The sequence below is a fragment of the Carlito syrichta genome, unplaced genomic scaffold (genome assembly GCF_000164805.1).
Source record: "Carlito syrichta isolate Samal-C Ts95f unplaced genomic scaffold, Tarsius_syrichta-2.0.1 Scaffold305409, whole genome shotgun sequence".
Taxonomy (NCBI): domain Eukaryota; kingdom Metazoa; phylum Chordata; class Mammalia; order Primates; family Tarsiidae; genus Carlito; species Carlito syrichta.
In genome coordinates this window covers 162,566-177,173 of record NW_007249505.1, presented here as the reverse complement: position 1 = coordinate 177,173, position 14,608 = coordinate 162,566, and the positions used below count along the sequence as shown (strand labels likewise).

General features: G+C 43.1%; 1 protein-coding gene across 1 annotated transcript in view; it reads left to right on the top strand.

Moving 5' to 3' along the window:
* EIPR1 (EARP complex and GARP complex interacting protein 1) overlaps window positions 1-14,608 on the top strand; it is a 163,453-nt gene that overhangs the window by 101,471 nt on the left and 47,374 nt on the right. The window contains exon 4 of the mRNA XM_008061672.2: window positions 752-908. Coding sequence (XP_008059863.1) covers window positions 752-908 — 157 coding nt within the window. The remainder of the gene's footprint in view (window positions 1-751; window positions 909-14,608) is intronic.

Below are 14,608 nucleotides of genomic sequence, written 5' to 3'. Positions count from 1 at the left end.
TTTAGGTACTCTAAGAATGCACAGGTTATTGCAGCCCTTTAGAGTGTTAAGACTGAGAGAGAGGGAAACTAAGCAGCCACCAGTGGGAGTGTGTGACGGTGGGCCTGTTGTTTCTAGGAGAGATTGTGTTCCTGTGGTTGGTGACACCATGAAGCACTGGGCCACTCCCTGCTGCTACTAGGGCACAGCAAATATAATGTTGTGGACTTCAGCCTCTGTCACCTCTGAGTGGTTTTGCTTTCTGGTCCCAAACACTCATCACGTTAGGTAAACTAAGGTAGAATAACACTAATGACAGTATTTCCAAGCAGAATATTTCTCAGTGTACTTAATACCCTTTGAAGATGGTCTCTTAAAGCTGTGAGGAGAAAATCCATTTAATGCCAATCTTAGACACGAGCAGCGTGCATGGTGATTATATCTTTAGTCCCCCATTTTGCTCTCTTTTTTGAAAAACTATTGAAGAGGAACGGAAGGAAATCGATTTTGAGGAAATTAAATTTTCTTCTGAAACAGAATGATGGTTTTTAAAACAAGGAGAAAGTGGGTTAACTGGATGCTAATTACGAGCCGTGCTTGTTCTGTGTGCTGACTCGGTTCTGTGCCTTTCTCTCTGTCTTTGCTGCCTGCAATTTTAAATATTTTAAAGAGCAGATGTGCCCTGCTTATGGATATGTGTAAATGTTGGTGCACTGTCTGCAGAATGTGGACTGCACACCGTGCTCTGTTGACATTATCCTCTGTTGCTCAGCTTCAGACAGTAAAGTCCTGACATGTTCAGCCGTGTGGAGGATGCCGAAGGAATTGGAATCAGGCAGCCACGAGTCCCCTGATGATTCATCAAGCACTGCACAGACCCTGGAGCTGCTCTGTCACCTTGACAACACAGCCCATGGCAACATGGCCTGGTAGGATTTTGCATATTTTATATGCCCAGAACAGGCCTGAAGGTTGGACAGGTGCTGGGATTTGGACAGATTCATACTGCAGAAACTACTGTACACACTTTAAAAATACACCTTTCTTTTAAAAAGCTGCTATAAATTGGTTATTTTAGTCCAATATTTTCTAAATTAGCCACGTTTGTGGAAACCCTACCACACATGCCGTAAGAGAGCCCACGTCCAGTTCTTTCTCCTCTTCGTCTAAAATAAGTATTGCCCAGGGTTACCTGATGGAATGATAAAACAGGCGCTGCACAGCACTTGAGTTTTATAATGCTTTTCACCTTTGTAAATACACTTTCATTTAGCATTTGTGCACAAATTATTTGTCACTTGAGGTTGAAGGGCTTATATCTTCCTCCTGTGGACTAAATATGAATGCACAGTGTCCGTATGGTGCTGCATCCCTGAGCCCTCTCCCGTCAGTCATGTAGCGTGTCAAGGGATAGAGTGAATGATGTGACCGCCACTTATGGGGGCTCGCTGACCAGTCATCACCTTGTGTGGTTGGGGGGTTTGCTGTGTTCACATACCAGCCACTCCCAGGGGCCCCTTCCACAGCAGTCACAGCTGTTCTCTGAAGTTCCCTGAGGCCTTAGTAAAATTAAGAAGCCGTGTCTTCTAGAAGGGATTGCAGGGGCGTAATGCTGTTATGGTGTTTACAATAACAATAATTGTTTTACTTAATGTAATAACACGTGCGCACATGCATGTGTGTGTCTACAAGAGAGATTTATTCTCTGTACAGTGAGTCCTGTCTTGTCAACTCTACCAATTAAATAAGTTTAATCCAACAGATACTTATTAAGCACCTGTGGCAGGCACCCTGCCAGGCTTCAGGGACACCATGTGACAAGTCAGAAGACTTGGCCTCCCAGGGGGAGGCCCAGAGTGTAAACAACTAACTGTGGGCGTCACAGGCTGTGACATACACCAAAATCATTATGAACCGTGTGCTGTGGCTCCAGAGGAAGCAGCAATTAATTTGTATTAGAGGAATCGAAGAGGGAGTCAGTCAGCAGGTGACATTTGATACGGGCTCAGGACCGATTCAGGTTTCCATGGTCAGGTAGGAAGGAAGCAGTGCTGCGAGTCAGGCACAGTCTGTGCCTTGGGAATGCCCTGTGCATACCAGTTTGGGATGGGCCTCTTTTGATAATTGTTGTGCTTTCACCAGGTGAGTGGCTATTTCTTCTTACAGAGATGCTCTGAGTATTAAAATCACACCCAGTTTTGCAGAGGACAGGCAGATGAGTCCCAAAGTCTCCAGGAATGCCTGCTTTGATTCTGTCACTCACCTGCCCGAATGCAGAATCTCTGTGCAAATCACGTAGCACCATTTCAAGTTCCACATTTCAAACAATGGCCACATTCCTCAGCAGGCAAACATTTGTGCACATGTACATGTGTGTCTGTGTACATGTGTGTGGTAACGTGCACACACGCACATTTTTGTGTGCGCACTTGTGTACATATTTGTGCAAGTGTATATTTATGTGTATGTATGTGTGCACACGTGTGTATGTGTGTGTATGCATGTCCACGTGTTCCAGGAGACACGCTGGCACTGGGGAACACATCAGTGAGACTCAGTGCAGGTCAGCAGTCATGTTAGGGAGGTTGGCATTGGCAGAAGGTGGCAGTCCCATTGGCAAGAGATGGTGAGCTCATCCTGCCTGGGGATGAGGAGCTTTTAAACCACCTCTCAGCTTCTGTCAGGTGAGTGACAGAATTGAAGCAGTCATTCCTGGGGACTTTGAGACAACTCGTCTACCTTTCCTCTCTCTGCAAGACTGGGTGTGATTTTAATACTCAGAGCACCTCTCTAAGAAGAAATAGCCACTGACCTGGTGAAAGATACACTGTCACATACACTGTCCAGAAAGGCAGACTACACATGTGTGTTATAGGGAACCGAATATTAGATCCAGGTGTACACGCATGTATAAAAGTTGTTGATGTTTAAACACAGGCATGTTAAGCTATCCTCCTCAAATCTACCTTGGACTGCCTTTTATTCTGATTTTGCCTCCATTGTTTAAAGTACTTCCTGAATCATATTTTGCTGTCCAATACATGATTGCATATTCTTTTTTCTCAAGCTTTTTGCCTTGAGGTCGTAGACTCACATGCCCTTGTGGGAATGACACAAATCCTGTATACCCATAAGCCCACTTCCCCCGATAGAAACATTGTGTAATGATAGTACAGCGTCACAGCCAGGAGCTAGCATTGATGCAGTCCACTGACTTCATGGCTATGTCACCAGTTTTACATTCCCTCATGTGTGAACATTTAGTTCTAGCCATTTTATTGCATGTGTATATTTAGCCACATACTGTAGCTAAGCCACACAGGTAGCCACCACTGTAGCCAAGGTACAGAATGACTCCATGCCCAGGGTCTCTCATGCTACCTTTTTGTAACCATAGCCATTTCCCTCCCCCTGCTGGTCTTCAGCCCCCCACGGCCCCTAATCTGTGTCCTACCTGTATAATTTTGTCATTTCTAGAATTATATACATGGAATCACACACAGTGTAACCTTTGACAGTTGACTTTTTTCATTCAGCTTAATTCCCTGGAGGTTGCAATGTTGCTTAATTTTTAAGTGTGGTTCCCAAGTTGTGTGTGTCAGTCAACAGCTCATTCCTTTTCGTTGCTGGTATTCCATGGTATGCATGTTCCGCAGCTTGTTTAACCATATACCTTTTGAAGGACATCTGGGTTTTCCTCAGTTTTTGGCAATCATAAGTAAACGGCAGTGAACATTAAAGTACCAGTTTTTGCATGAACATAAGGTTTTACTTCCGTTGGGTGAATGCCCCAGGGTACAATTGCTGGGTCATACCATGAGCACGGGTCTAGTTTTGTAAGGAACCACTCTTTTCCAGAGCAGCTGCACATGTGATGATTCCTGATGGGAGAGTGTGAAGACCCCGTGCCTCTGTGTCCTTGCCAGCATTTAGTGCTGTCATGCATCTTCTTTTAAGTATCTTCAGTGGTGTCAAAATTTTATTATTAGACAGGGCATGTGATTTTTGGAAATTTAAGTCTGGTGGATTCAGTGTAGGTAAAGGTTGTTATTTGGGGGCAAACTAGATGACCACTGATTTTTAAGATTTGTTTGCTTTCCTTTTGGGCATGTAAATTGGTACTGAGAGCAGCTCCAGGAGACATTTCCCGAACAAAGCTGTTGGCCATCAGGGAACACCCAAGAATGCGTCCCAGTCCACCCATGGTCGATACCACTTCTGCTGCTGCCATGGCCAGAGTGCATATGCCCTGCAAGCCAGAGGTGTGCCCCATCAGAGGGTATGGTGTCAGGGGCTTCTGTTCTCGAGGTCATGATGGCTTCTGCCTGTCTGGAGCAGTCTGAGTCCTCATTTAGGTTGCCCCTTCCCTGTCTGTTTCAGCTCTCCAATAAGCAGGGGTTAGACAGAGCACGCCGTTGCCCAGTCCCCCCGCCCCAATTGTCTTCGGCTCCTGTTTGTGGAAACAGTAGAGGCTAAGGAAGGAGGTTGTAAAGCCTTGTGACCCAGAGTGCTGCACTGAACACTAATCAGTCAGCTCTAGAGCCAGGTTACCTCAGAAGCAGACAAAAACTGTCCTGGGAAGAGCAGAGCCTTTTCTTGTCCTCACCTACTCCTAGTAGGATCCTAGTAGGATCACCGGAAGATCACTCATTTCTCTGGACCAAACCTTCATGTCTGAAATGGAGATGATGTTGTACTGTAACTGTGATGCTCCGTGGTAGGGTCTCCCTGAGGAAATGTGGTACTTAATGCATTTGTTAAGAAAAATATTAAAAACAAGGCAGTGGAAGGCTGAGTATAAGGCCTCCCTCAGATCCCTTCTGGCCACCACGTAATCAGTGTCACTTAGATACTTGCGTCTGATTAAAGAGCTGTGCAGGCTGTGCATGGTGGCTCAAGCCTGTAATCCCAGCACTTTGGGAAGCTGAGGTGAGAGGATTACCTGAGCCCAGGGGTTCAAAACCAGCCTGGGCAACTTGGTGAGACCTCGTCCCTATAATATATTAAAAAGTTAGCCAGGCATGGTAGCGCATGCCTGTAGTTCCAGCTACTTGGAAGGCTGAGGCGGAAGGATCGCCAGAGCCCAGCAGGTTGATGCTGGGGTGACTGTGTGCCACTGCACTCTAGCCTGGGTGACTGAGTGAGACTCCGACTCAAAATAAATAAATAAATAAAAGAGCCGTGCAGCTTCTTGACTTCATTTCACCTTTCTAACCATTCCCTCTGAAATAATCACACCCCACCTCCACCCCGTGACTTTTTGTCATTTTACCCAATTTTCTCTTCCTTCATAGTAGCTGTCACTGCCTAGTACGCCTCTGTCCCTGCTCACATTCTCATGTGGTTTTCTCTGTGGGCTCTGGGCTTCTCAGCTCCTGACTGCCAGGTTTGAGGCTGTGTCCTTCGCACCAAGGACAGTGTTGGCTCATGGTAGGCACTCTGGGTGCTATGGTAAGAAAATGAATGAACTATAGCAACGGTAATGGTGTTCAGCCATTCCATGAACCAAGTCCCTTTCCTAGGGCTTCGTATTCATTACCTCATCAATTTCTCACAATGATCTTATAAAGTAGGGACTATCACTCTCCTGTGGCCCAGGGACTATTAAGGAGAGTGTATCTGGGGCTCCTCATCTACAAATGGAATATTGGGGATTCGTAGCCAGGCAGTCTGAGCCAGAAACACTGAAACCACCTTCCTGCTGAATGAACAGGTGGAGCCATCTGTGGTCATCACATTGTGACTTGGAAATGGTTTTGGAAGCTGGAAGTATGCACTTATCTTTATTAAGTATATTTTGAGAAGGTTTGAGTACTTCTTGCCAGTCCTTTTTGGATGCTAAATACAAGTAAATTGCTAGATGGAATTATTCATTTTGAAGATAAAGCTGCTTTTGTTTCTGACATGCTTTCCCCTGTCCACTCTTGATTTGTTTCTTCTGTCAGCCGGTAGTTATTTGTGGATGAGATGGTGGACTTTGGAGTAGTGGTCCTGGGTTCTATTTATAACTCATATTTGTAGCACTCTAACTTTGGGCAAGTAATTTGGGCTTCATTTCCTCATGTGGAAGGTGGGGAATTGTAGGGATCTCTGATATTCTTTGCGGTTCTAAATTTATTAGATCCAATGACCTCTCTTTGACATTCAGTGCTACGTAACTTTGCTTTTAGTGAATCAAAAACAAGTGAAAAGGCTCTTCCTGCCCTCTTTTAGCACTGAGTGGACAACATGCTCACTGCTCTGGCCAAGGCAGGCTGCCTCAGACAGGAGTAGGAGCTCATCCACGAGACATGGTCAGACAGTGTTCTGGCCCAAAAGGACTTTAGCAATCATTCAGAAGCCAGGCTCGGTGGCTCAGCCTGTAATCCTGCGCCTTTGGGAGGCTGAGGTGAGCGGATTGCCTGAGCCCACGGGTTCGAGACCCGCCTGGGCAGCGAGACCTCATCTCTACAATAAATCAAAAAATTAGCCGGGCATGGTAGCGCGCGCCGGTAGTTCCAGCTACTTGGAAGGCTGAGGTGGAAGGATCGCCGGAGCCCAGCAGGTCGAGGCTGTGGTGGCCGGGAGCGGCCACTGCACTCCAGTCTGGGTGACAGAGTGAGACTCCCACTCAAAAAAAAAAAAAAAAATAGAAAAGAAATCATTCAGATAATTTTCTCTGTGGACTACCTGGATGGGCCTAGACCAAATCCTTGGGAATGCTTCTGCCATATTGTGCCCACCTGGGGTGATGTTTTAACTATTTTCACTACACCTCATGCTGTCATATTTTAGGTGATGTGCATTAGCTGCCTTACATTCTGGCTGGAACGAGATGGGCTGTAGATAAACAAGTAGAATTAATAAAATTCTGCCTTTCTACTTTTACAGAAATCAAGGCTAATGGAGGCAATCCCCAATACCCCCCCTTGTAATTGATAAAATGTTCTCACTTTTCAGGAGCAGAGAAAGAAGGTCCCTTTAAAACACTTCCTTTTTATATTGCATATTGTTATTCTTCCATAAAGAGCTAGGTTTTCTCTCTAAATCAATTATTAAACTGATAGCTCAATGCAGTTTGTCAATATATGAAGTGAACGTACTGATAGTGATTGCTGGGCGATTGACTGTGGACCCACCACATCCTCTAATGCTTCCTGGCACTTGACACCCACCCAGCTAATGTTTACACTGGTGACTTTCAGAGCCCTGAGAAAAAAGGGAGGTTTCCTGGAACTCTGCAGGTAGGAGCAGGAAGGAGGTAATTATCTTGTGCGAGTAAGTTCTTTGGTGTGGGCTCACTGTGAGTTTGGGATGTGGAGTCTCCACAATGCATCATCATCACCATAGGTTCAATGGCTGATTAGCCACAACAGGGTAATTTTATGGTTCTCCATCCCCTTTTGATGATCAAGAGTCTCTCCAGCTGTTCAAGAGTTGTGCACCTTTGCTGTAGATTAATGCTCCCTGCCAGCTAGTGGAAGTAAAGTCAAGATAATAGAAACTTGGGCATGTCCTTGTTGTGCTCCATTTCCCAAGTGGTCTATCAAGGATAGTCATAGAAATCGCTTTGTTTCTTGGATAATGAAAATCTCCTTTAAAGGAGAAGTTTACAAAATGAGTAACAGGAAGTTTTTGAGCGAAGGGAGTAAAGTTACCAACAGCCAGCTCCCTCCCTCTACACTGCAACCACCTGGCAGGAGGAGTCTGCGTGGGCTGGAGCTGAGCAGAGCTGTGTGTTTCTCTGACGTGTCCAAGTGCCTGTTGCCTGCACAGTGGCTGTCTGTCCTGTGCTTCCGGATCCAGCTTCTGGGGGAAGACTACCCCTTCAGTGTAGATGGAGGTAAATATCACAGTGAAATGCCAGACAGGCTGAGAGAGAGTTTAGCAATACCTGGTAATACAGGGGGTACGTGGTGAGATTATCATCAGAAGAAAGAAAAGAAAAAAGGCACTGGCAGTGATGTTGAGTTCAGAGAAAAAGGAAATGAAGCAGTGTGCGCGCACGTGTGTGTGTGTGTGTGTGTGTGTGTGTGTGTGTGTGTGTGGTGGGGGGGGGTGTCTACCATGCACTGCAGGCAGTTGGCTTAGGTTAAGTATTGCAAAGAGAACTGAATTGATAGCTATCCTTTGTCTTGCAAAAGTTGTCTTTGAGAATAAGTAGTAAGAACATTTGCTTGAAATTTTCATAGATCCTATGATATGACTCTACTGTCAATGTCAATAGAGAATTGTCCATAATTATGACAGTGTTATCATTCAAGATTTATCTGATTTTTATAAGATCCATGTTAATGCTATTTGGTTTTATTCAACCTAGACATACTTAGGTATAAAATGTTGGAAAATGGCATGCAGAAGCTGCTTTCCTGGTTACAGGCTCATTACTAAAATTATCCATTGGTTTTCAAAAGAAGTTCAGAATGACGCCTAGCTTCCCTTATTTTCTGTGGGAAAAGATCAGTCTTATGATACTATAGGGCAATACAAAAATGTCTTCTTTGTTCAAGTCTCTTTAAGGTCTCCATTGTAAAATGAGAAATGGTTCTCATAGTCCCCCATTTCTTATGTAAATGTTATTAAAATTAAGTATTAGAAAGGAGCTGAGGGTGAGAAAATACTACTGTAAAATGCAATGTTCACACATAACTTATTCTAGAAAGATTCAAAATACAAAAATCTAAACATGCAGTGCAGATCAAGAGCATAAATGTAAAATCTCAAACTATAGGAATCTTAGAAGAATGCTTAGGGAATACTCTCTGGACGTCAAAGTAGGCAGTGAATTCATGACCAAGTTCTCAAAAGCACGTGCAACAAAAGCTAAGATAGACAGATGGGACTTTATCAAACTAAAAAGTGTTTGCACAGCAAAAGAAACCATGAAGAGACAACTCACAGAATGGAAAAAAATATGTGCAAGCTATGTATCTGACAAAGGTCTGACATCCAGGATTTACAAGGAACTCAAATGAAGTGAAAGGAAAAAAAAAACAACCAAAAATACCTCATTAAAAAATGGGCAAAGGATATGAACAGACCCTTCTTAAAGAATGACATACTAGCAGCCAACAAACACATGAAAAAAGCTCAGCCTTGCTGATCATCGAGAAATAGAAATAAAAACTACAATGAGATAACACTTAACATCAGTAAGAATGGCCATCGTTAGTAAGTGGAAAACAACAGGTACTGGCATGGCTGCAGAGCAAAGGGATACCTCTACACTGTTGGTGTAAATATAAGCTAGTTCAACCTCTATGAAAAAGTGTGGCGATTTCTCTAAGAACAAAAAATTGAGCTAGTAACCCCTCTCCTGGGAATATACCCAGAGGAACATAAATTGCTCTACAAAAAAGATATCTGCACACACATGTTTATTGCAGCACTATTCACAAAAGCAAAAACATGGAACCAACCCAGGTGCCCATCAAAAGTAGACTGGGTAAGGAAAATGTGGTACATACACATGATGGAATGTTATGCAGCCATAAAGAAGAACAAAATCATGGCCTTCGCAGCAACTTGAATGCAATTGGAGACCCTCAGACTAAGTGAACTGTCACAGAAACAAAGAACTAAATACTTACTCATAAGCAGGCCCTGAATACTAGTCACACTAGCACAAGGGTGGGATCAGCAGATGCTGGACACTGCTAGGGGAGGGAAAAAGGGAGGAGGGAGGGGGGCACAGGACAACACACTGGATACCTTGTGCACTATTGGGGGGAGAGAGGGCCAGCTAGAAACCCAAACTTCACCTTCATGCCACCAACTTAAGTAGCAAATCCTCACTTGTACCCCACAACTCTAAAATACAATTTAAAAAAGTAAACACAATGCAGAAAGTGTAGATAATCATTTATATTACAAGAGAAATTAATGTCCTTCCTAAGATTTTAAGTATCCATTAAATAATACAGCATATGTTTTTGTTGATCCTCTTATGAACCAGATGGGCATTCCCAGAACGTGTTAGGCAAAGAGAGCCATCCTAGTGCATCTAGTGGAATAGTTTAGAAGGCATTTTAGTCCATTTGGGCTGCTACAGCAAAACTCCATAAACTGAGTAGCCTCAGTTCTGGAAGTTGGGAAGTCCAAGATCAAGGCACTGGCAGATTTGGTGTCTGGTGCCTCTTCCTGGTTCATAGATGGAAACTTCTTGCTGCATTTTCAGTTGGTGGCAGGGAAGAGCAGGCTCCCCCAGGCCTCTTTTATAAGGAGCGCTAATCCCATTCCTCAGGACTTTGCTCTCATGACCTGATCACTTTCAAAGGTCCCACCTCCTAATACTTTCATATTAAGGCTTATAATTTCCATTTATGGATTTGGGGGGGGGAACTCAAACATTAAGGCAATAGCAGAATAATATGTTTTTTAAAGTTTTATTTGTGATTATTTAAACTTGAGGTTTATATAATTTAAAAAAATTAAACCTGAAGGTATACTAACACTACATGTAAGAATTTTTTTACTGTAGTTGACTTTTCTTCTACTTTTTAAAAGATAGGGGTTGAAGGAAGAAAAGAAGTAGAAGAAAAGAAAGGAAAGACCACACTCCTATTCAGATTTTAGACAGAATGTTTTCTTTCAGGTTATATTATGATTTAAAGCCCACCTTTAAGCTTGCTGAGAAGACCCAGGGATGGGTCTGGATTTGTTAAACTTGCCCTTCGAAGTCAGGTGAAATCACATAGGGTTGTTCTCTTCCACCCAAATCCTGGGAGGTAGATTGTGATGAGATAGCCACTACCAACGGCCTGGGTTGTTGCAGCTTTGGAGAGGAGATGCAGTGGGAACCCTATGCATGAGTCCAGATGAACCTTGGACTGGTGTGGATCTGATCCACTGAAACGACCTCCCGAGCCCTGGCTCTACTCCCCCAGCCCTCTCTGGGACAGAGGGTCAGGACCACTGAGCCTCCAGTGGGGAGCCATGGCCTGCACATCCTCACCCCATCTACCTCAGGGAACATTGTCCACCAAAGGACAGGGTTTTGAGTGGTGGAGGGATAGGCGTTTAGTGCCATTGTTTCTCTGTCTACATGTGCAATAAACAGGCCTCTTTCACTTTTGAATTCTTAGTGTCAGAGTGCTTGTTTCTGTAGAGCCATGCACATGTAGTTTGGAGCATTTTCTTGAGCTATTAACTATTAATGCTAGTCTCTACGAAAAAAAAAGAAAAAACTAGAGGAAAATACCTTTCCCCTCATGTACAACTAACTGTATTTGCTCTTTGTTTTTTCCCTAACTTTAAATGGAGATATTTGGTTGATGGAGCTATACATTTGTCCCAGTGAGAGATGTCAGAATAAATACAAACTTTCAAGAAGTAAGTCACTCAGTGTTAGAAGTTACTCGCTTGTCTGTCAGAAGGAGTTACTGGGCAGTATACAAACATGATACTGTTCATGGAAATATTCCATACATCACAACATAAAGAACTTGTACATCTGCAAGTCTAATCAAGAGAACTTGGTGACTGAATGATGTAATCCCAGAGTTCTTTTTCCAACCCTTGTCTTATGTATAGAAAGCTGTCATACACTTTATTGTGCATTTCAAGCAGAAGACATTACCAGATCGCCAAATCTGTATGTGTTAAGAGAGAGTTTTAAGCTGGAGAAATAATTCCTTGCACTCTTTTTATATAAAGGGTTTTTCAAAATTTGGTAACCAATGACTTAGTCACCATCATGTAGATATATTTCTTCCTTAAGATTTTCTTCTTTTCAGTAAAATAGTGAACTTGAGAATTTTGGAACACATGGTCTTAACACAAGCTTTCCGGGTCATCTGAAGTCTCTGTATTTGGCCAGCTGTGGCTGCTGTATTGTACATGGTGTGGAGTGGGGACTTCTGCTAGTTCAGGAGCCGTGTCCCTGTCGTCAGATGTGCAGGCACCTCCGTGTCCTGTCCTGTGTGGCTGTGCGGGATCAGAAATTTGCAAGTGATGTGAATTTAAGTTAATTTCTACTGAGGTTGTTTTGAGAATTTCTTGGTGTCCTTTAAGCCAGTCTCACCCCTGGTGCCAGAATTCAGAATAGTGAATCATTCATTTTGGAATCACTAATTTGAAGAAGAGAAATATATATTTTGTTTGATCAGCATGAAACCTGCCAAATTAGAACCATCATTCCTACTATGATGGCCCTTGTTAACTGCCTCCAAGAAGCTGATTTTTTTTAAAAATTGCTTGTTTTAGTTTATTTGGACTTATTTACAGAGACAGCTTGTTTCTTGTGTTTCCCTCTCAGTGATGATGAAGTGTACGTGTAGCATACTTACATTAGATACAGGCTACTTTGTTCTTGACTTGTTAATATGATTTTATATCCTCTCAAATTCACTGGGAGAGTATGGTAAAGCAGCAAAGTGGATGATTTTTACGAACAAAGAAATAAACTTCTTACTTTGGAATAGCAAGTATGGCAGAAATTCTAGGTTATTTTCTGATGTTTATAGCACTAGTTTCATGGTGATGGTCCATGATAAAATAGAATTTCTCTTTTTATTGCACTTTGCATACTCCAGTTATTCCAAGATATGTCGCAAACAGTAATGATTATAGGGATTGCTACCTATAAAATAACAGCCGTTATTTCCAGATGTATCACCCATGGATAAGTAATGAGAGATCCCATCAAGGAGCTTTCCCTACAGTAACTTTACTCAGCGATTAGGCCCCTGTGGAATATCTAGTCTCATTTACAGCACAGCTCTGCAGAAGCACTGGGAAGTGCTTTTCTGTAGAAAGCATCTGCAGGCTTTGCCAGGGTTCCAGTTTCACCCCACCCTGGAGAAGAGCAAAGAGATCAGTTTATTTGTTTATTGAAGTGTCTTACGCAAATACACGTTACAGGATACAAGACAAATATATATGAAAGGAATAAGGTGAAGAGAGAATAAGAGTTAGGAAAGCCAGGGGTGGGGTGAGTGAGCAGACAGGAAGGCAACCCTGAGGATCTGAACAGTGGTGAGGGTGCAGCATGTCAGAGTGAGTGGGCCGTAGGCTGGCCAGGCCAAGCAAGACACCTGGTCCCTCTACTTCATGGCCAACTCAGAGGAAAACTTGCTGGCACAGAGTATGCTGTCTTTCTTATGTTTTAGTGTCTCTATGTAGACTACAGAAATCGTCTTTCTCCAAAGACAGTGGGCCTCAGGTACTGTTCTTGAAGATCTTCTAATCATATTTCTTGTTTGAAGGCAATTTACTCCCCCTTCTGTGTGTGCACCTGTGGGGTTTTGTTTGCTTTTCTTATGAATCTTAATTAGTGAACTGGCTCAAATTTCCCTGTAATGATGAGATGAGAAGACAGGGGATACGTAGCCTGATGGAGCCAGTCACCAGAGGTCCCAAATGCCTGGCTCCTTAACTTCTTATCTCTCCAGTCAGCTCCCATGCTCTTGGAGGCAGGAGGGTATGGACGCAGCAGTGAGATGCCCACGTGTGTCCGTACTTGGACATATTATATCTTATGTGTTGATGTTGGATTTCATGACTTTTCATGTTAGAACTTCTATACTTTCCTGCAGTGCTTTACCAGAGTCTTTACACTGAGATTAGATCAGTCCTAGGAGTAAAACTTCAAGAGCTTTCTCCTCTATCCTGAGGGGATTGACTTTTTCTCCTTAGTTTAATCTTTTCAAAGGCCAGTTAGCGAATAGTTAGTGCCATGATGAATGCAAGCACTCGGAGGACCTGTTGTCTTCTTGCCTGTTTGTAAGGATCTGAAGGGCATGTGACTTTCTTGCCTGCTTTGTAAGGAGCTGGAGGACCTCTTTGCCTTTTCTGTCTTGGAATCTCTGGGCCATCCCAACGAGTATGGCAAGTTGCCTCTTGCAGCATGTAAAAGCAATTCCTTTTCTCTTTTAATTCACTTAATTCAGAGATTACAATAATGAATCTTCTCAGAAATAAGTGGCAAATATTTAATGGCATCCCCTGATCATCTCCTGTAGTTATTCAGTTATCTTTCCAAATTGGGCATGTCCTCTGTGGAGAAGGAAATTCTTCTCTTTAGGTCTGCCTTCCTCATGACACTAGGAGACTGAGTGTGAAGGCTACCTTCATTGGCTGATATTTTTGCATGGTGTGTGTGTGTGTGTGTGTGTGTGTGTGTGTGTGTGTGTGTGTGTGGAGACCTCCTCTCTACAATGAAAACAAAACAAAACAAGCAAACAAACAAAAAACTAGCTGGGTGTGGTAGCGCACACCTGTAGTTTCAGTTACTTGCAAGGCTGAGAAGGAAGGATCTCCTGAGCCCAGCAGGTCAACGCTGGGGTGGCGGTGAGCATGCCACTGCACTCCATGCAGCCTGGGCAAAGGAGTGAGACTCCAACTCAAAAACAAAACTAAACAAAAAAACAAAGGCAGATGTAAACATGAAAATAAAGTTAGCTAAATTTAAAATTTAAAAACCTTATAAAAACACAAACGATGTGAAGTAAAATTAATTATAAAAGCACCATATATGTATCAAAACACGATGACAGGATGCTAAAGGGTAGGGAAAGCAACAGTTTTGAAAAATAATATGACAAGATTATATATACATTTGAAATACTAATTCCACTTAAAGTAAATTTGTTTATTATTAAGAGATTGACCGCACTCCCGAAAGGCGCTTGCTGTGAGGTCTCCTGGCTGG